The sequence below is a fragment of the Equus caballus genome, chromosome 2 (genome assembly GCF_041296265.1).
Source record: "Equus caballus isolate H_3958 breed thoroughbred chromosome 2, TB-T2T, whole genome shotgun sequence".
Lineage (NCBI taxonomy): Eukaryota > Metazoa > Chordata > Mammalia > Perissodactyla > Equidae > Equus > Equus caballus.
The window spans coordinates 93290017-93313142 of NC_091685.1; the positions used below are offsets into that span (position 1 = coordinate 93290017).

Consider the following 23126-nt stretch of genomic DNA (forward strand, 5'->3'; position numbering starts at 1 on the left):
CAGGAGTAGAAAACAATGTAATGCTATGTACCTACCTAGGGATACACCTGTTAGTGTGTAACTTGTTGCATGCTTCCTGTAAGTTACTTTGTACATTAGGAGTTAGTAAAAGCATTTAAGTCCTTTATAATTTTATAAGCTATGTTTACACATCAGTTCCAGAAACGGAGACCAGAAACCAGTAGCAATAGACATGAAGTGACACCAAGGCTGCACTCCATGAGAAAGGATGGATGGACATGGTTGCCAGTCTCAGCTGAGAACTGTGTAGGTAAGAGACAGACTTGGGCATGTGCAAGGTTGGCGGCTGGAACTAACATTTGCATTAAAGCCAGGAGCACCCCAGTAAAAAGGGCACTAACAGTAATAGTAGCCATTTTCTATAGACAAACCTCTCCTGGCCTGGGTTCTAGATTCTTACAGGAAAAAAAACCCCACAATAAAACCCTGAGAATGTTATCACATTTGTTTAGGTTTGAGGTCCAGGAATCTGCAAGCTAAGATGAAAAGTGGTTCCAAACTGGTCATACACTTGGGTCACCTGGCAGAAGCAGACAGAAAGCCTTTGGAAAGGCAGACCTCAGCCAAGGAACCAAGGTTACTTTAACAGAAAACCAGTTTGACTTATTGTAACTTAAACAAATAGGGATTTATTTCCATTTCATAAGAAATCTGGAGAGAAGTGGCTGCTAGCAATTGTCCAGTGTTTGATGTCAGGACTAGCATCCTTGTGGCTTTCTTGGCATTTCCTTTGTGTCACCTTATATGCACAACACATCCACAAGAAGCAGTACCAGATATGTATCTCCTTTTATTAGGAAAGCTAGAGGACTTCCAGAAACACCCCAGAAGATTTTTACTTTCAACTTACTGGCTAGAACTGGTCAACATGGCCATGCCTAGCTGCAAGAGAGTAGGAAAATATAGAAGAGGATTGTCATGGTTGTCTTAGCCCAATTATGACCCACCCTTGGGGGCTGGGCACACTGCCTACCCTATCAAATTGGCAAGGAAGGAGGTGCTGGTGAGTAAGAGGTTGGAAGGAAAAGGGGACTGTTTGGCCTTAGAATTTTCACAGATAAAGCCTCACTGAACATCAGCTCACAAATTAAAATAATACAAGGAAACGATCCTCCCAAGAGGAAGAGGTAGCAGACACATTACAAAGCAATGCATGAGTTAAATGGACAGGCTCTAAATATTTCAAAAGATTAAGACAATGGAATAAAAAAATTAAAAAATTATAAGCTCCTGAACTGCTATCTTGAAAATTCTTGTTGCTTCTCTAATTTTGCTGTCTCTTCAGTCTCTACTTTGAGCATGTAGAAACCTCGAACTTAAATCTTGAAGGCACAGGAAATCCTCTACAACCTGCCCGTATGCATCCTTTCACTAACCTCTTCAATGCCTGTGCTGATTCTACCTGACCTGACATGTATTCTACTTTACATGGGTTACCTTATTATTTATCCTTAGAGGTGCTGTTTTTCCTTGGAGCTACTTCCTTCACGCTTTCTGACTCTCCAACCCAGAACTATTTCTCTTCTGAGCGCTCATAATACACCAGGCACTGGACTAACAGCTTGACATACACTATCTAAATGTTAATGAATATGAAATTATAGAACCTACTGAGTAGTTGTCCAGTCTTCCTACTTTCTCTCTGGCAAGTAGATTCATTCCTTCAACACAGTAGGCAAAGTACACGCCAGACACCAAACTCTACACTGAGTTATAAGCAAGAGAGATTGGACTGGACTTCAAGACGCTATGGTCTAAACTTAGGTTAACTTAAACTGTATACATACACTGCTTTTGTTAAGACTGCTGTACACTAGTTGAACATAATAAATGTGGATTATCTTGGGGCCAGTGCCAAGGCCGAGTGGTTAAGTTTGCGTGCTCTGCTGCAGCGGCCCAAGGTTTTGCCAGTCCAGATCCTAGGCACGGACATGGCACCGCTCATCAGGCCACGCTGGGGCAGCGTCCTTCACAGCACAATTAGAAGGACCTGCAGCTGGAATACACAATTGTGTGCTTGGGGGCTTTGGGAAGAAGAAAAAAGGAAAAAAATCTGCAACAGATGTTAGCTCACATGCCAATCTTTAAAAAAAAAAAGTGGATTATCTCTTTATTGAAGATTTAAAAACTTACATGATTTCTACAGTTGATATGTACAAAATTCGAAAGATAATGGGGTATATGTGTATTATGTCTCCTATTCTTTAACCATCAAGTTAGCCTTCCCAAAAAGCAATAGTAAGTTTCTAGACTATCCTTTTGAGTATTTTAGTATTTTGTATAGTTTCATGTAAATGGTGTATATTATATAAACTGTGTTGCACCACCTTTTTTGCTTAGAGATTTTTTCCCAATCAGGACACACTGAGCAGTCTCATTCTTTTTAATAGCTAACATCTGCATTGAAGGTCTATTTGAGTTGGTATAACTGGTTTTATAGAAAAACGTTTTTCTTCTGTTAGCAACTCTAAGACCTTTCTTTTCTATTGCTATATAAAATTTCAGTAAAATCTAAATACGTATTTTTAAAATTTAATTTACATGAAAAACGAACATATTCTGTCATTAGCAATAAGTAGAAAGAACTGTGCTCTTATATCACAAGTATTTTCTTTGGACAGAATATGGATCAGTAAATAAAAATAGCTTTTGTCTTATTTTATTCAATATATGAAATAAGCATTCACAAATTTAACCTATCCTTAAAGTAGGCACTACTTATTTTAGTATAATCCCATTTATGTACAAAATAAACCCTTTACATATTCACACTTAGTAAGTGCAAAGCATGAAAGGATATATATTAACAGCAAACACAGGTAACCTTTGGGAGGGTAATGTAAAGGGAAATAATAACTTTTTAGTCTACATATTTCTGTATATTTGCTTTTTTCACAATAAACATGTACTTATGGATTAGTCATATAAATTAATTTTTTAAAAGGCCTAATGGGGTGCAGTTAAACCATACCTTCTATCCACTGTTTGCATATTAATCAAAGCTTCTACAGTTTCAAGGAGCTCTAAAAGTCTATTCAATAACTTCTAAATTTCCTCTCTATTTTGCTTGCTCCATTAATTTATTTAGTAAACTCTTTTCCTCACTTGTACTCTGTTAGTTCCAGTTCAGTGCACTAGTATAATCAGAAATAGAAATGGAAGTGGTTTCACATTACAGGTATCCCACTGTTCAAACTCAGGAACCTAAGATAAGTTTTCAGAACTCTTACTACACACTATCCAAAATTCAAAAAGCAAAAAACAAAAAGTCAAATAGATTTAGATAATGTCCCCTATATCCAGACTTAGAAATGAATATATCTGGTACCAAAGGATACTCTGTATTGCTATCTGGGGATTCATTTGCATTAATGTTGCCTTTAGGTAAACGGCTCATAGTCCTTGGCTGCCCATCAGAAGAAATCTGTGAAAGTTTAAAAATACACAGGTGCTTAGGCACCAACTCTAAAGATTTTGAGCCTGTACTTTAAAGGGAAACAAATATTCTTTAAAATGCTTTTTCCTAAATCTTGATCAGTGATTACATAAATGTATGTTTAAAGAATGACCTTGAGAATAATTACAGAATATACAATCTTATGGAAATCTAAAATTGAATAATTCAGACTAAAGTTGGGTTTTTTTCTTGGTAGGTGGTGGGGAGAGAGGTGTTGAAATGATTTTTCTGATAGATATTCAACAGCACCAAAAACATCGTAAACAATATTTAAGTTGGTAACAGAGCCATTTCCCAAAAGTGGTGTTTTGTAGTAATTTTCCTTTGAAAGCCTAAACACACTGATAATATAGTGCAAAGACTGAAAACAAATAACAAATATAATCCTGATGTTTATTTATCAAATTTCATCAGTGGAGTCTTCGACCGGCTTTTAAAATAAGGGCAGTTTCATTATATTGTCATACTTGGCAAACCATGTAAGTACAGAAATTTTTTTTCAAGATTTTTAAAAGGGGGCAAAACTGGTGAGCATTTGGTACATGAATATTATACACCCATTAAAAATCTTCCCATACATCATGAAAACTTGGAGGTAATTTGTTTAGCTTGAAATGTCTTCATTTTAGAATGTTATGCACAAAAAGGGGCTTATCTAGAACAGAAATGGGGCATTTTCTGTATTCAGACTACAATTTACAACACAACTGGCTTTTGATGTTACATTAAGTAAACTATACTTCAAGCTCCAGAGTATGTGAGGCATAAAACCTGATTAAAGTTTTCTATGACAAAATCCTAATAAATGTTTCTTTTAATAAATGGCTTATCAATATTCTCAGATTCAGTCTAATCATCCAAGAAAAAGTAGTTTCCACTCTTCTTTTGTTCTACATCCTAAAAAATAAAATAGAGAAGCAACAAAAATCAACGCCATTCTTCCACACGTAGGGGTAGACTTACCCACTGTATAACTTTTCACAACAGTGTCTGTACAACCTCCTCTGTACTCACTGTCTGCTTCTCGATATTCCTGGGTCCACTACTAAAAGGCAACATTACGACCTCTGCGACCCATCCCTACTCCCAGAACACGTCTCCTGGTCCATCTCAAGCAAATCCCCTTTACATATAACGCCTTACTTACACATATAAAATTTTGTTATATAAAATACTGTTTCCAGGAAAACTATTCAATTTCATCTTCAGCATTTTAATTTTAAGCTGGTCGAAAAGGTAACATACTGTCAGTTTGAGAACTTACACAAAACGTATTTAAAAATAACTTTTCCCAGTACTGTTTATAGACTGACCAGTAATGATCCATCGACCTACTTGCCTAGCTGCTCCCTCATTAGGATTATGGTATGACTGTCTGATATGACTAGGCATAGAGAAATGATGAATAGGTGTACCTGGGGACTGCACCATGAGTATCTACACAAGAAAATGACAATACAAAGTGTTTATAATGCTTCAGAAGACATTCTTAGGAAAATTAAGCTGTGCATAATAAGTGTTCTGGAATTTAGTTCCTCTTTTCTGCTTATTAGCTTTTCAAAACTGGGAAAACTCTTCAATTTAAAGTCAGAACTTGTCATTTCATTATCCTGGCGAGAGTAACATAAATCATTTATAAAGAAAATACACAGTGAAGGCTAAAGGCATCCAGACATCGTGTTAGGTGCTTAAAAAGACATGATGTGTACGATGACCTTGTCTCTGCTTTCCAAGAGCTCACAGTTTAGTAGCAAAGCTAAAGAAGTACAAATATGAAAATAATAAAAACTAGTAAATGCTACACATTATGTATAGCAGACTTCTAAAGCTTCTAAATATTAAGGATGATGGCTAGAGGGCCAGGAAATGTAAATAGCATTTTAAGTAGGCACTACAGGGGATACTAAAAACACAGAAATGCTTTTTTAGAGTTCACTCACTTTTTCTTTTTTTGAGTGCCCAAGAGATTACTGCCTTCTAAAAAACAAACCATAGTTCACACACTATATCAAGCATAAGGTGCACAATTATTTTATGTACCACAAAGAAAGAAAAAAACTGCCAATTAAACTGACAAAATGCTTTTCCATTGTTTAGAATATTATGTTCACTTAAGGAGCTTGTTTAGACTCTTAAAATATACATTTTAATCCTGTGTTGCTCTTGTGCACGCACAAAAAGAAAAATATATAAGAGAAATGGTTAAAGTACTTGCAAAAACTTCTTTGTTTCAATATTGAATTAGTGTAATCTTTCTGAAGACATTTTAAATGGCAGTTAAACTCAACACATGTAGTACAACAGTGGTTACGATTCAACGAGACATCAACAGCTCTGCCTGAGTCCATGCAGCAACGGCAGCTACATCACACTGCTGCCTACCAGACTGAAGCATGCCACCAGATTAAGGTGGAAAACACGAATCTTAGAATTAAGGAAATATGTGTAGATTTTTAATGAAACAGGCTTCCAATTTGAAACATGCCTTTCAATTATTTACAGTGAGAAGTTATCCGCAATTTAACATAGTTTTTCTACATACCTTAATTGAATTGAGTTTGTTTATTCTTGGCCTATAGTTGTTTGGATCTCTTCTGAAAGTAATTTCAAGCTGAGATAAAAATTTATTCATGCCAGCCAAAAGGGTTTGAGGACTAGGGAAAAAATAAGATCTATCAATTGTGATTACATTTTACCACCCAAATTTAACTACTTTTTGGGATGAAGAGTATTAAAAATCACTGTTCCTTCTAATTCCCCAATCATAAGTCATCTCGATAATAATACAATGACAGCATATTATAAATTCTCTGTTGAGATAGGTCTTTGTTTAAGGTAAACTGTTTGTTTGGCTATAATATTTCTGTGCAAAACACACAGTTTAACCTGTGTTTCTGATCTGGAAAAAGAAATATTTAAGACAGACGTACTATATTAGAAAAACAAAAAAACCATTCATTAGGAGATTACAAAAATTCAAATCTCATATTTTTTAGGGGAGAAGAGAATTAACAGAAAAAGTAATATTTATGTTAGGAATTTAGCACTGGAGGGAATATGTACAACATAATGGTTTTCAGTACTAAGAAGTCCTTTTTAAATTTCTATGCTTTATTCATCTTCTTCACCCAAACTAGTTCTTAAATCAGGCTACATCACATCACACACGTGGAATGTTTTGAGCATTTTATAAATAGAAAGGGAGGATCATTATTTGAATAAATATGCTTTATAAAGTCTAAGAAATTTCCCTAACTCTCAAAGAAATATGTAATTCTCAATAATTGATATACAAATTTAAAATGAAAACAATGGAATTCTGGGAAAGAGCTCAGTAAGGCACTTTTATTTCTTAGAATTATTCAAATGGCAACTCCATTCCTCACTCTCTAATACTAGACACCATTAAGCTGGAATCACATGAAATTGCTGTTTTCATAGGTCAAAAATGGTCAAATATCAGTAATTTCACATGGTTCGACCTAATCTAAGGTTTTAGCACTAAAAGTATAGGAAATTTCTTATAAACTGATTTGAATGTTAGGCTTCTCTATATTTTAAGTGCTTTCAATTAAGTCAACAGGGAAAAACGAGAGGAAAAAAGGTGAGAAGGTAAAATCATTCATTTTAACTCTGCTGTAGACCAATACCAGATATTTGGGGTCTACTGTGAGCTTTACCACTAGCAGTGTTAGTTAGGCGAATCATGCAATCAAGTGGATCTTGTTTTATTTGTCATACGTGACATCAATGGTTTTCAAAAAATTATTTGCAAAGACAAAATCCTAACCTGTTTTGGAAATCCAAATAATGAAGCAGACAAAAGTTAATCTGAAAGAAAAGGTAAGGGGTCCAGAGCTCTGCATGCTTATCCTCCTGAGTCAGGAGAACAGTCTGAAAACTACTGTTCTACCTGGGCCCATCCAGTATTTGATATGAATAATCTTGGGAGTCATAGAATCATTTCTAGGATTTCCGGCTCTTTCCTTTTTAAAAATTAAAATGGTATGACTGTTTATAAAGCTTATTGGAAATTTTAAATAATTTTCTAATTGTTAGAACTTATAATTAGGTTTGAATATTTTAGAAAGTAGTTTACCTGTTTGCAACTGTATTTTTAGATGGAATACCATCAAAAACGATGACTCGATCTGCTAGATAGGTGGCCATGATGAAGTCATGTTCCACAACAAAGGCTGTCTTCTTAGCATGGAGTATGAAACTAATAAAACAAAGGATTTTGAAATCTTTTATAGTTTTATATCGTGAAACAGTCAAATGCTAGTATTAAGCACAGTTGTATGCCAGTACATATAATCAAAAGTAATACTCTTAAGAGCAGGACATTACCGTTTGACAACTCGAGCTGCCATCAGTCTTTGCTCAGAATCCAAATATGCAGATGGTTCATCAATTAAATAGACATCAGCAGGTTTGCCCAAACAAAGAGCTAAAGCTACTCGCTGCAGCTCACCACCAGATAACGTCTGCACCTATTTGGAGAACAAGTTTAGCAAACTATGTAGAGACATCCAAAGTTTAAAACAATAAAAATAATTATTTTAGAGTACCTCTTGATCAATGATGTTTTCAATTTGCAGAGGCTTCATTACATCAGTCACAAATTGTGGATGAGTATAAGCATCTCTTATCTTTTCATGTAGTAACTGTCGAACACTTCCCTGTTTTTAATGGAAAAAGCATTGAAATTTTATTTCAGTACAGAACTACTCTAAGTATAAATCTTGACAAAGTTAAGCTCCAGAGCAAAAGTATATCAATTTGCCACCAAGAGATATCAATAGCGTTTTTATGCTTATCCATCATCTATGGCATCTTTTGAGATTTTTTTAATTAAAAATCCACCATGTCTGACAACTAAAAAAAGCAATAATCTTAAAATTTGAAAGTAGTAAATGATGAATGTTTCTGGGGAAAAATCCTTTGAGAATAGGAGTAATTCTCAAGGTCAATGTGAGTATCCAATAACCTTACGCAATCAGTAAGATAACACAAAATGCATGATAATGTGATTGAGACAAATCTTAAGAAGCCTTTTGTTTATTATCTCAGGAGAGGGCTGAGTTGGAAAACTTAAAAGCTAAGCTAATAGAAAGTATCAACAAATAAGATATTTATTGTAAGCTAAGCTATCTCAAATAGGCCTAACAGAGTGCGTGTTGAGGTACTGAGTGTAGATACTGTAGTTAAAAAGTTCATTACAACACCTGTAGAAACAGAAGGACGTAACTTCATGTCCTCAACGTTCATCCATATTGTAACATGTTATCAGTATTTTATTTCTTTTTATGGCTAAATAACACTATCTTCTATGGATATAAAACTGTACAGAAACTAACTTGGAGAAGAATTTTGATATGATGAAAGCTATACGTGTGTGTGTGTGTGTGTGTGTGTATACACATATATAGATAGAGATATATATACATATATAAAAACTTTTCTTTAATAACCAAAGAACAGAATAATAACTCACAGTTGATTTGGGACTGATTTTCTGTGGCTTATAACTGACATTTAGAACTGGTACTTCTCCTGCAAAATACAGCAAATAAATAAAATACTGAAAACCACCCAGATCTTTAAAGTTTACTATGTGCAAAGAGTAAAAGTATTCAACGTTCTAACAGTACCTCCTTCATCAGGTTTGAGTCTTCCAGCAAGCATTCTGATAAACGTCGTTTTACCGGTGCCTGGCAATACAACACACAACAAACTGACTTGAAACAGGCTTCACATTTAGAGTAAATCACTATGTACTACTGAGTTTTAATTGAGAAATTAGTTTTAAAGATATACACTGAGATTACTGAATTCTGAAAGTTATATAGAAAAATACTTGTATGATTCAGTTCTCCAGTATCACTCTAGACTAATTAGGAGAAATATAAACTAGTTAAAGCTTATAATGACCATTTTAATAAATGGTAGGTCTATAAAGTCTAAGTCCTGGGTTACTTGACTTAGTTAAAATAATGCACACAATTTATTAAGATAGTATACTGCTGTTATGATTGATACCATCATTTATAAAGTCCATTTACATAAAATATTGAAGTTAATTTCAGAGCAGCTAAAAATTCCTCTATTAACTAAAGATTGATACATTGCAACAATCCTCATAAAAAGTTTTTCTTTTACAATTTTGTAAGCTGTAAGTATACAACTGAAATCTTTTTTTAAAATCATGAAAGCAATACCAGATACTTGGTACTCAAATTCATCTCACAGTTATATTTATGACAGCAATCTAATATTAAAAAACACTGGTGAGGGGCCAGCCCAGTGGTGCAGTGGTTAGATGTGCACATTCTGCTTTGGCAGCCCAGAGTTCACCGGTTTGGATCCCGGGTGTGGATATGGCACCGCTTGGGCAGGCTATGCTGTGGTGGGCGTCCCATATGTAAAGTAGAGGAGGATGGGCATGGATGTTGGCCCAGGGCCAGTCTTCCTCAGCCCCCCAAAAAAAATGCTGGCGATATAACTATTTACAAAAGTAGACTAGCCTAAATTTAAAGTAAGAAAAGCTCCAAATGGAGGAGTGTAAGGAAAAAATTTTAAACTCGATTGCTTCTGAATTACCAATTTATCTTTATCCTCTCCTTCCTAGTCAGTTTCCAAGACGAATAAATGCTCTATCAATTTATATAAAGAAAAACCAGCTTAGCAAAACATCTTATTTTCACTGAAAGTTACAAACCAAAATAGGAAATATGAACTTGACTGAATGACAGTGAGACTAAATCATACAATGTCACCAAATGTCAACTACACTGAAAAATGTATGGATTCACTCAATGACATTCTTCACAGAAAGAGAACAAAGAATCCTAAAAATCACAGGGGGCAACAAAAGACCCTGAATTACTAAAGCAATCCCGAGAAAAAAAGAACAAAGCTGGAGGCATCACAATCCCTGACTTCAAAATATACTACAAAGCTACAGTAATCAAAACAGCATGGTACTGGTACAAAAACAGGCACACAGATCAATGGTACAGAATCGAAAGCCCAGAAATAAGACCACACATCTACGGACAGCTATTCTTTAACAAAGGAGCAAAGAACATACAATGGAGAAAGGAAAGTCTCTTCAATAAATGGTGTTGGGAAAACTGGACAGCCACAGGTAAAAGAATGAAAGCAGACCATTCTCTTACGCTATTCACAAAAATAAACTCAAAATGGATCAAAGACTTGAAGGTAAGACCTGAAATCATAACACTTCTAGAATAAAATACAGGCAGTACACTCTTTGACACTGCTCTTAAAAGGATCTTTTTGGACCATGTCTTCTCGGACAAGGGAAAGAGAAGAAAGAATAAACAAATGGGCCTTCATCAGAGTAAAGAGCTTCTACAAGGCAAGGGAAAACAGGATTGAAACGAAAAGACAACCCACCAACTGGGAAAAAATATTTGCAAATCCTATATCAGACAAAGGGTTAATCTCCATAATATATAAAGTATTCACACAACAGCAGCAAAATCAAACAACCTGATCAAAAAATGGGCAGAGGATATGAACAGACATTTCTCCAAAGAAGATATAAAGATGGCCAATAGGCACATGAAAAGATGCTCAACATTACTGATCATCATGGAAATGGAAATCAAAACTACACTAAGACATGACCTTATACCCGTTAGAATGGCTATAATAACCAAGACAAAAAATAACAAATGTTAGAGAGGTTAGGGAGAAAAAGGAACCCTCACACACTGCTGGTGGGAATGCAAACTGGTATCAGCCACTATGGAAAACAGTATGGAGATTTTTCAAAAAACCAAAAATAGAAATACCTATATGATCCAGCCATCCCACTACTGGGTATCTATCCAAAGAACTTGAAATCAACAATTCAAAGAGACTTATGCACCCTTATGTTCACTGCAGCAATACAAAAAAAATGACAAAATTGTCCCATTCACAACAACATGGATGGACCTTGAGGATATTATGTTAAGCAAAATAAGCCAGATACACAAATACTGTATGACTGCACTCATATGTGGAAGATAAACACATGGACAAAGAACTATTTAGCGCTTACCAGGGGGAAGGGAGGTGGGGAGTGGGCACAAAGGGTGAAGGTGCACCTATAAGATGACTGACTAATAATAACTTACAACTGAAATTTCACAACGTTGTAAACTATCATAACCGCCCCCCCCGCCCCCCCAAAAAGTATGGATTCAATCCAGCTCTCAGACTGACTGAGTCAAAGTTTTTCAGGGAATAGTTAAAACGAATGGATAGAAAGAACAGACTTTCAAATATCACAAAATAAGGAAAACTTACCATTTTCCCCCAACATCACCATGATTTCAGAATCTGTAAACTCTCCAGCTACAATTGTTAGCTCAAACTCTCCCATCTTTTTCTTCATCCCGGGATATTTATACATACACATCTTTTTAACTTCTTCTTCATTTGCTGTCTCAGCCACTTTAAAAACAAGTGATGCATCTCTGAATCTCAAGTTCTCTGTCGGAACGTAGCCATCCAAAAAAATGTTTATGCCTGTCGGAAAATCATTGACAAGAGATTAGTAAAGATCAATTAAAGATTAAACATTTTATACAGCAAGAAATTATCATATAAGCCAAAATCCTAAACTCTCTTGGGAGCAATCTACACATAGATTTTAAATTTCTGTGGATTTATGATAACATGCAGTGATAACATGATGTTTTATGTATCTAATGCAAGTTTAAATAACTCATGCATGCCCTATGTTCACTGCAGAATTATTTCACTAGCCAAGATATGAAAGCAACCTAAGTGTCCATTGATAGATGAATGGATAAAGACGTGGTGTATGTGTGTATATATATATATATATATACACACAATGGAGTATCACTCAGGCATAAAAAAAATTAAATTCTTGCCATTTGCGACAACATGGATGGAGTTAGAGGGTATTATGCTAAGTGAAATGAGTCAGAAAGAGCAAGACAAATACCATATGACTTCACTTATATGTGGAATCCAAAAAACAAAACAAACAACAAAACAGAAAGAGCCTCAAAGATAGAGAAAACAAACCGGTGGTTGCCAGAGGGGAGAAGAGTAGGAGGACAGAACAAATAGGTGAAGGAGATTATGAGATATAAACTTCTAGTTATATAATATTTTAATAACTTTACATGGTGAGAGATGGTAACTAGACTTATGCTGATCATTTTGTAATGTATAAAAATGTCTAATCACTATGTTGTACACCTGAAACTAATATTATACGAAAAATGACAAGTAAAAATGGAATATTTTCCTAGATTGACATAAAATGATACAAAATAGTTTGGGAAATAATTTTTCAAATAAACAATTTGAGTTAAGAGTATTCATTTTCACATGAGACAAAACTACATACTGAGGTTACAATTTACTGTGGTTTTTTCAGATTAATTTTGTAGGTTTGTAAGAAATTTATAATAATGAACTAACTTCATTTAACATTTTTTTGGGCTTTACTGTTCAAAGATAAACACCATTATCTAAACAGATTTTAGTAACTGAAAGTAAACTAAAATATTGTACATGAGAATTTCTCCACACAAGTTGTTAAAATCCACAGTGGCAGACACACAAAAATGAAAAAGGTTATTTGGGAAACAATGAAAAGATTGTTTTAAAGTGTTTCTATACAAAAGTGAAATAAGAAAAAGCTAGTAGCTAAAGTTTTGGAAGGTCTTGAAAGAAAGCCTAAGACTGTTACTCATTTCATCTGGAGTTGAGAGCTGCATCAGGGGGCCTGTATCCTTAGCCTAAAACATAGGCATTCAATAAATATTTGCTGACAGAATAAATAAATAGATACATTTACTCTGCCAAAACTAGCATGTTTTTTGATCTTGGACTACTTAAAAATTTTAAGTGTGAGGTTAAAAAATTAATACCCCAAATTAAAACATAAACTGGAAGAAGCCTTAGTGGCCATTTAGTCAAAGTGCCTAAAAGTCTTATTAGACTTTTGGACAGTCTTATTCCCACACACTTAAGATACAGATAAATTTCAAACATGAAAACAAGATGAGCACTAAATGAATTTTAAGAGTTTCACTACTGGTATTGGCCTGTCAAAGATAAAAGTTGAAGACGCCAATGATGCTGAAGTCAAAATATAAAAGAAACTTTTAATACAGCAAGTTGATAAAGCATTTCTACCCACCCCAACAGAAAATTCTCCAAAAAGAGGTTTTGTATAACAACTGATATATATATATATATATATATCTCCTTACATATACATTCTGTTCAGTGAGTACATTCCATAAGACTGGAGTTTTGGATAAATAATATTATAGCAACATGTAACTACTTAACATCAACAATAATATATTTTCTAAGCAACAGAGTGAAAAAAAATACAGCATTTATGAAAACAGTTTTTCAAGTTACCTTCTCTTACACTAAAAGGCATAGTGACAACACCATAAGCACTTGGTACGCCATATAAACAGCAGATGAAGTCAGAGAGATAGTCTAATACACTTAGATCATGTTCCACCACAATGATATATCTGAAAATCAACATAGATTTTTATTTTTAAATGTAATATAACATACATAATTAAAATTATATTCAATTATAATTAAAACTCAACTTTTTTTACTATAGAATAAACTTCAGGAAAATAGATGTATTTTTAAATTAAGTGTAAAGACCATATTAAGCAAAAGCCATAAAACATTTTCTTTAAGACTCATTATCAATGTTCATATTTCAAAATGTTTACCTAAACTAAAAGAAAACAAGTTAATATGAAAGAGTTTATGGATATATGAAATGTGTTTTGCTAATAAAGAACGTACTTTTAAACTTTACAAAGTAGAAACAAATATAACAGACTTAAATCAGATGTAGCCTAAACCGTTTATGCTATTCAACATGGGCTCAATTCAAGAAGGGCTTATGCATTAAGCCCTTCTACTTGTCCTGTCTCATGCTAGCTATAGTAGAGGATACATAAAAAACATGACAGAGAACCTTAACCAGAGAACTTTCAATTTTGCTGGGGAAGGTAAGGAATAGATACGAAACAACAGCAAAAGACGACATAGCAAAATATCTTCTACAGATAAAACCAAGAGGTCAGAAAGGAAATAGGTTAGTGTGTTCTGGAGCACTTTATAAATGGGATGGGATATGACATGACTTTTGAAGTGATAAGAAAAAGTATTGTTAGTGTAGAAACTATTAGACAAGTCATGAAGCTTTTATGCAGCACTTTATTCCTATTCAACTTAGTTCAGTTTGTTCAAAAAGCAATGTCCTGCAAACACATCAAATTCCAACTTTATCTATCAGCTTCCTGTACAAATAAAAACTCTCCAGATTTGTATTAATGGAATCATCACTCCCATAAAAAGTGACATTTTATTCACAGTGATCTATTATTTAAATTGTCAAGTGTGTGAACTCTTAACAATGTCTTGTGTCTATTTCACCCTTCTCTTCCTCTGCCTAAATTCTAGTTCAGGTTCTCATTATGTTCCTTCCAATATTGCAACAGACTTTTGACAAATCTCATTTTCTTCAGGTCCTCAGATGTGGCCTGCAGCTCCAAATGAAACATATAACATCCTTAAGACTTTTTTCAAAATCTTCCAAAACTTCAGCTATTATTTTCTCTTATTTCATATATATGTAGGACACACTGAAAAATGGATCTCTCATTGTTTCCTGAATAGTCCACTTTTCCATATTTGTATCTAAGGGCTATTCTCTCTCCTAAATGGTCTCATGCCTAAATCCTTACCTGCTGAAATCCGCCTTAACCCTCTGAGGTCCATCTCAAATCCTACCTTTGTAGGAACACCCTCCCTAATACGCAGATGAACTTTCTTTCCCCCACTCTTGAACTCTTGTAACTCTGAACTGATACTTGGACTTTGTTATTTTTGAGTACCCCTACAACTTGCCCATAAAACACCTTGAAGACAAACTATAACACATTTTAGCACCTCTATGATCTTTAGTCTTGTGCTATGTACCGAACAGATATTTAATAAAGTTGCTGAATGACAAAATGAAGAATTTGGACTTATGCTAATTGGCAATGGGGAAATTGGTAGGTTCTTAAACAGCATTGTCCAGTAAAACTTTCTGTGATTGTGGAAATGTTCTATCCCCATGTTGTCTCACGTGGTAGCAAGTAGCTACTTGGAACATGGAGCACTTGGAATGTGACTAGTGTGACTGAAGAAATAAATTTTTAATTTTAATTAAAATTAAAATAGCAACATACAGCTAGAGGCGACCGCACAGTTCTAGAATAAGAGAATGGTATGAAAAAAACACTTCAGAAAGATTAATCTGGCAAGAATTTTTTTTTTTAGGAAGCTATCACAGTAATCCAGGTCTCAGGTGACAAAAGCAGGAATATAAAACAAGGTGGGGGCAAGCTTAATATAAACAGGAAATATTAAGAGGATATGTTTTCTACCATGAGGGTGCTAAGCATCAATAAAAACAGCAAATCACTCAAGTGAGCCAATACTCATCCTGCCTTGGTGTCTTTGTTGGCAATATTCCATTATCTGGAATAATTCTCTACTTTTTATCCTTAAAATCTTCAAAGCCCAGTGTAAAGCAGCATGCTATTATCGACTAGTTTTTAATTTGCTTTGAAAAGAAAAAAGTCAAATCTCCTTGATTTCCCTACCTTCAAATGAAGCTTATGCAAAAGTCCAAAATGTAAAAAAGATTTAGGTGAGCTATTCTATTCTCTGAGGGTTTGGCAAGAAACAGAAATCTACAGCATAATGAGAAATCTATGCTGTGAATATTTACACTCTACAACTAATTTTGGGTTACTTATTGGTTTTTAATATCACTAAAGATCTTCTTAGAGGTCAAATTTAGAAAACCTATTGCATTATTATTCCGCTCTCCAATCTATCCTCTCTTTCTTGTTGTTTATGACCTTCAAAATTTTTTTACAGCATTAAAGACTGAAAGTATACCTTGACATGCAGAATTTCAGGATGCACATATACTTCCTGTAACTTTTTATCATCAATCACTAGAGATTAGTTTAACCTTATACCTATAAATAAGAACCAGTACATTTGTAAAAATGTCTAACACTAATTTCACTGACTCTGTCAATCTAATTTGTTTTGATGTGCCATCCCTATTACAATTAAAGTCACTGCCCTGTCAAATATAGGACTGTAGTGATTTGCCTAAATATTTACATACTGAGATACATGTCACCTGGGTGTAGAATACTATCCTTTCAGTTCTCCTTTTTATTATGGTTAGGATGTTATTTGATGTTAAAAAAAAAAATTGTGTGTGAAGGCAGATATCTATAACTTTCATTTCAGTATAATAAAGAGGTATAAAAACATATCAAAAAAGCGGCTAGGGTGTATTCTTTTCTTTACCAGATTGTAAAGTCCTTGAAGACCGGGACTATATTTCATATTCTTTTTTCTTTTTGAGGATGATTAGCCTTGAGCTAACATCTGCTGCCAATCCTCCTCTTTTTGCTAAGGAAGACTGGCCCTGAGCTAACATCCATGCCTATCTTTCTCCACTTTATATGTGGGATGCCTACCACAGCATGGCTTGCCAAGGGGTGTCATGTCTGAACCCAGGATCCGAACCAGTGAACCCTGGGCCGCGAAGTGGAACATGCGCACTTAACCGCTGCGCCACTGGGCCAGCCCCTACATTTCATATTCTTACATTCCCCCAAGAGCCTATCATAACGCCCAGGCTATCTATGAAGTGAAAATTATGGGTACTATTTGGCCCAACTAGGGTTGTCTCTTTATCATTGATATACTCAGTTTCACTTCAAAGCATGTAGATGAATCATTTGCTCCTTGAATCATAAGTTTTTCATGGCTTTATTTTTCAAAGTCCTATTAAGCTATATGTAAATAGTCTTTTCATTCCATTCTCCATGTCTCTGAACTTCCCTTACATATTTCAAACTCATTCTTTCTCTGCTGCATTCTGGTAATTTGTTCAGATCAACTTTTTCAGGTTTCTAATGTTCTTCTCTGCTGTCCCTAACCTATCTATAATCTGTCCAGTGAGCTTTCAAATGTCACAACTATACTGATTTCTAGATTTGTATGGGTTTTTTTTGAACATTTACCTATTGCTTGTAGTATCATATTCTTAGGGTTTGAATCCTTTTATGTTTTTATTTATTTTAAACATTATGTTATAGTCTCTTTGAGAATGTCACCTGAAGGTCTAATCCTGCTGTTTGTTGTCTACTGACTCATTTGCAGACAGTTTCCTCCTGTCATTTATAACCGTGGATTTGAGCTCACAAGTCTACCTCTAGGAATCTTGTGTGACCAGGGTTGAGGGCATACCCCTCCAGAGTGGTTTTATGTTTGCTTCTGCTTGGTACAATAGGACTAAAGATTCTAGGATCCTCTTTTTGTGTTACTTTCTTGCCATGGAAGAGTTCTTAGACTCCCCTGGTTATATAAATTTCAATTCCATATCCAAGTGAGTCGCTGGTCCATGAATAGATTTGAAGGGAAGCCATCCCTCCAAGCCCGAAGAGCTCAGTGAGTGGCAGACATACGCTTCCTTGACATCTTCATGTGCTTGTGCTTTTGCTGAGAAAGCAGTCCTTTGAGAGTCCTTGCATTACATGTGTGATAATCCAACTTAAGGCCTTGCTTCTTGCCCACAAGTGGTTGTTAAAGCCCAAGACCTAATACAGAGATGAGCATCATCCCTCAGGAAAGCCATGTCCTTGTCTCTTCTCTTTATAGTTTTCTTTGGTTTTTGATCCTTAGGGATTTCTCTTGCTTTCTTCTAAGATCAGCCGTGTATTAAATCAGTCACTAAGCAGAGGCATAAAAAATCCTGGGCTCTGGTCACAGCTTTGCCATATAGTAAATTTGCAACCTAGAACAAATAACTAGCTTGTCTGACCTTAAACTTCTTCATCTGCAAAATGGGAATACCACCTAAACATCTTAACTTGTAAGATTACTATGAGAGGCTCAAATGAGATAATGGATTTAAAAACTCTCCAAACTACAAAGGCACCCCATAAATACAGGGTTTTTGTCATTACTTAACAGAGGTTATAAGAACTCTCTTGTGCTCAGAAAGATCCTGAACCAGAATTACTCCGGTGATCCTTATAATGTTTTAAATTTTCTGTGTGTTTGAGTGACATATCCATTTGAGGATCTGGTAAAAGCTAAGGATCTGCTTCCCACAAATCCATACATATATGCTGGATTTGCGTATCATTTCAGAGTATTCCTAGGCTCTCTGGAACCAGGCATGGTACTAAGTGAATCTTACATTAAGAACCTCTGTTCTAGATAGAGGAAGGTAAATTCAAGTGGTAGCTCCAAATAACCAACATGGAAAACATGCACGTGTATATGACACTGATGGTCCCTGTTTAATCTTTAGAAATCTGTAAAACTCCTCAAACAAAATAACACAGGCATATACCAAATCTGTACTTACCTATCTGGATTTATTAGAGATCGTATAGTAATAGCAGCTTTTAATCGTTGCTTGACATCTAGGTAACTAGAAGGTTCATCAAACATGAAACTACGAAAAAGAAAAACAAATACAATAATTTGAGAGACAAATATGACAATTCTACCTTGCATATTATTTTAAAGCACTGTAATATAGTTTCTGATTTAACAACAACAAAAATCCCCTCTTATACTACTGAGGAGTCCACCCTGTAATGGTAAAAACTTCTGTATTCCGCTCAGAAGTAGAAGAAAAGAAATTATGAACAGCAGGACTGCATATTGAGTCTGGAGAGAGATTCCCAGATTAGGTTAATTTACCAAATGTTATCTCCTCAGGAAAAATATCCTGATATAGTCAGAAGTAATTCAGAGAGCTTATCTCTTATTAACTAAAGTGAGCTGCATTAATGCAAACACAGTTTTTGGAAAGGAGGGCATGGCACAAAATTACAGAATACTTTGTGTGAAGAAGAGCTAGCGTGCATTGGATGCCAGAGTAGAAATGCAGAAAAAGACGGGAGCAATAAATATCTGGGAGAAGAGAGGCAGTAGAAGGTAGGCAGGAAACTTGCCTTTTTCATTTCCCTTTTCTCTCCCACATGGCATGTCACCTTGACTTGGGGTAACCTAAAAAAACCTCATGTTCTACTTAAAGTATTTAAAAAACATGCTGGTCTGGTTGGAGAGCTTAAGTCTTAAAAAATATCCTTCTTATATACAAAAAGAATTTAAATAATAAGTGACTTCATATTAAAAAACTCTGGAACCCATAAGTTGTAAAGTACTTATCTTTATTTATTTATTTAGTTTTTTCTCCTGCGGGAATAACAAGGCGAATGGACAATGGATGTACAACTGCTTCAACCTCTTACCTCAAAAATTAGAAACTTAAGATCCAATTTCCATTAATTTCTTTCAAAACTACTGCTTTATTAGCAGCATTACAAATACAAACTCTACAATAAGGATTAAGATGTACAAAAGTTATAAAGAAACCTACATATCAGCTTTCTGTATGCAGACGACAGCACAAGCAAATCTCTGCAACTCTCCTCCTGAAAGATCTTCAACATTTCGTTCTTTTAGATGGGTTAAATCTACAAAGAACATAGAGGCATTGTCTTCAATGTTGTAAGTTTTATTTTATCTCTTCTAAGTAAAATGAATATTTCATGTCATTCTGGGTTTGAATGATATTTCAGTTGAAAACTGTATAACATATAAAGTAAATAATGACAATTACTAGAAATTTTCCCGTTTATTTCAGTAATCCATACAAAGATTATTTTTATGAGTTAAGTTCAGGCCCTATTAAAACATACACAAAATAAACACTTACCCAGCTGTTGACATACAATTGCTTGTGTCTTTGTTTCATCCTTTCGGTCCAAAATAGATCCCACCGTCCCCTGTGATGATATACCAGAAGTAGTTACTACTATTTTCTATCAACATTAAAATTCTTCCAATATTATAAAGAGTTACAAAGTAAAATAAGTTTTCTTTGATATATCTTTTATACCTCTACCTATATCTAGAATGCATAAATTCCTCCTAAAAAGCAAACTGACCTTTGCAGCCTTGGGAATCTGGTCAACATACTGAGGTTTGATAATGGCTTTTAGGTCATCTTCTAGAATCTTGGTAAAGTAATTTTGCAATTCAGATCCACGGAAGTAAGTCAAAATTTCTTGCCAATCAGGTGGATCCTAGAAATATAGGTATAATTACATGAATTTAACAACACAATTGCAAAGAGGATGGCTGTTATACAAAATAGAACATATATCCAAATAGAATACTTCTGGCATCTAACTTAAGATTAGAAGTGGATTTAATTTCAAATCAAGGCATACCAACTCAACAGTTTAAGGATGCTCAGAATTATTAGCTATGTAGCAATAACAGATTTTAATTAAAAAGCAAGGACTTCCATCTATATGCAGTTTCTCAGAATTAATTCCACAAATAATCCTGAAAACAAGGACAGTAAAAGAAAAATCACACATACGCTCCTTCAAAGTCTCATAAAACCAACCCAAGACATTCGTTTTTATAAGGTGGTAATACATACGTCATACTTTCCAAGGTTTGGCTTTTGCTTTCCTGCTAAAATTTTTAAAGCAGTTGACTTTCCAATACCATTTGTTCCAACTAATCCCAAAACTTCACCTGGACGAGGAATAGGCAACCTGTCATAAGCATACAAAAATAAAACTCAGACTTAGGCAGAAAAAGTACCATAATATCTGAATGATCTATTTTAATCCACTTGCACTCCACACACATCCATTAATAAGCTAAGAGATATAGGCCAGATATTATTGGCTATTAGAAAAAAAGAAAAAGACAGCCAAGATTAACTTAAACTGTTAATTGTTAGAAATGCATCCATAACCAATATTACTCCAAATTTTATTTTCTCAATTTTCATTCAAAGTCCATTCTAAAGTATAACGATTCTTCTTTACATATAAGGCTTGGTTTTAATGTATAACAAAATGCTTTGCTACAAAATTACATAGCAGGTGCAACCTCACACTGTCTCTTTTTAATTTTGACCTGCCACTTACTTACAAGGAGAGAAGTGCCACATCAACTAGAAATATTCCACTTTATTCTCCCTGCTGCAGTAGGCCCCTTAAAGCTGGCAGGTTGAGAAATACCTTTTTATTAGTTAAATCTAGACTCCCAGATTCAAAATATTAGTGTTCAGCAAATTAAATCTCAAAGAACTCCTGTGATTTAACAATCTATCTCCAAGTTCAGAGTAATATTCTCTGTAGATCATGAGATTAATAGATAAATAAAATCAAACACAAATTCCATTAAACGTTATTTTGGGGATAAGGGTATTTAAATAACTGTGATTTGCAAATCCAATTGTATATTAGATTCACTTGGGGGCTTTTTCAACTTACTGAGGTCCAGACTCTACATTCAGAGATATGACATAATTCAACTGGGCTGAAGGCTAGGCATTAGCAATTTAAAAAAGACCCCCAGGTAATTCTAATGTTAGCCGGAATGAACCACTGACATATTTAATATGATTCTGCATGATAATATTGTATTTCTCTTTAATGGATGATGAATACCACTTTTTTCCATTTTTGCATTTCTCTGAAAATTCCAAATGTATTTTACTCTTGACTGAAGTAAAGAGAAATGTTGACTTGAAAATATACCTGTGAAGTTTGAAGGCATTGGCACAATATCGATGTGTTGTTTCTTTTTCCAAGTTGCTTGGTAAATTGACAATTGATAAGGCGCCAAAGGGGCATTTCTGTTGTTTAAAGTAAAGAATTAATTTTTAGAAAGATACAAATGACTAAAATGGATAGATTAAGAATTTTTCATATGCAATCTTCCAAACATGGGAGTTTCACAAAGATGTAAAGTATTGTTTCATTTCCTTTTCTTTTTCACTTAAAGAATAAAGGTTAAGTTCCATGAAGGCAAGAATCCTATCAACTAATTTTGTATTCCCCTTAGTGACTGGCCTAATCTTAGACATTTAATGTGTGTTTAATATTTATGAAAAACCTTACAGAACTTGAGCAATTTTTGGTCTATGTGTGTGTTTTCTACATTACTAGACAGAAGGCTAAGGCAAGATAAAACATGGCTACTGAGTATACGATTTCATATTCAGTCCATGACAGATGCTTTCCCTCTACTTCCTTCTTCCTGTCTTTGTATGCCTCCTTTTCTACCTTGTAAAGTCCTCTAAGGTCATGGATTGTACCTTTTTTTGGCCTATTTATGTCCCACCAAGAGCTAGCATGATAAGTGCACAGAGCAAGGATTAATGTCTTTCCATTGTGAATTTTAACCACCCCATATGAAAAAGATGCTTCATATGGCAACTAAGTAAATTCACATTAAAAAAAAAGTTGAACTTATTCAAATAACAGTTGACTATCAATCAGATAAATGCCCAAGGGACAAGAATGGCAACAACTGGAAGGTCATTTAAGAGTGGTATTGTTGCTAGAAAAATTTCTCAGGAGTACAGATAACTATAACTGTACAGATAAAGGTACACCCAAAAAGAATAGCCTCAGATTAGAGATTTAGCAGAACTGTTCACTGAGTTCAGGGGACCAATTAAAAAGTCTCTGCACAT

At 34.6% G+C, this 23126-nt stretch overlaps 1 protein-coding gene across 1 annotated transcript in view; it reads right to left on the reverse strand.

The window, feature by feature from the left end:
• Positions 1-3857: 3857 nt before the first annotated feature.
• Positions 3858-23126, reverse strand: part of ABCE1 (ATP binding cassette subfamily E member 1) — a 28495-nt gene continuing 9226 nt past the window's right edge. Inside the window, exons 4-18 of the mRNA XM_001501949.7 lie at positions 22186-22283; positions 21072-21189; positions 20569-20706; positions 20337-20406; positions 19998-20094; positions 18975-19064; positions 13907-14028; positions 11801-12022; positions 9133-9192; positions 8976-9034; positions 8050-8160; positions 7829-7971; positions 7578-7700; positions 6021-6132; positions 3858-4375 (exon numbers count right to left, since the gene is read on the reverse strand). Of these exons, the coding sequence (XP_001501999.1) occupies positions 4328-4375; positions 6021-6132; positions 7578-7700; positions 7829-7971; positions 8050-8160; positions 8976-9034; positions 9133-9192; positions 11801-12022; positions 13907-14028; positions 18975-19064; positions 19998-20094; positions 20337-20406; positions 20569-20706; positions 21072-21189; positions 22186-22283 (1611 nt within the window). The 3' untranslated portion in view covers positions 3858-4327. The remainder of the gene's footprint in view (positions 4376-6020; positions 6133-7577; positions 7701-7828; positions 7972-8049; positions 8161-8975; positions 9035-9132; positions 9193-11800; positions 12023-13906; positions 14029-18974; positions 19065-19997; positions 20095-20336; positions 20407-20568; positions 20707-21071; positions 21190-22185; positions 22284-23126) is intronic.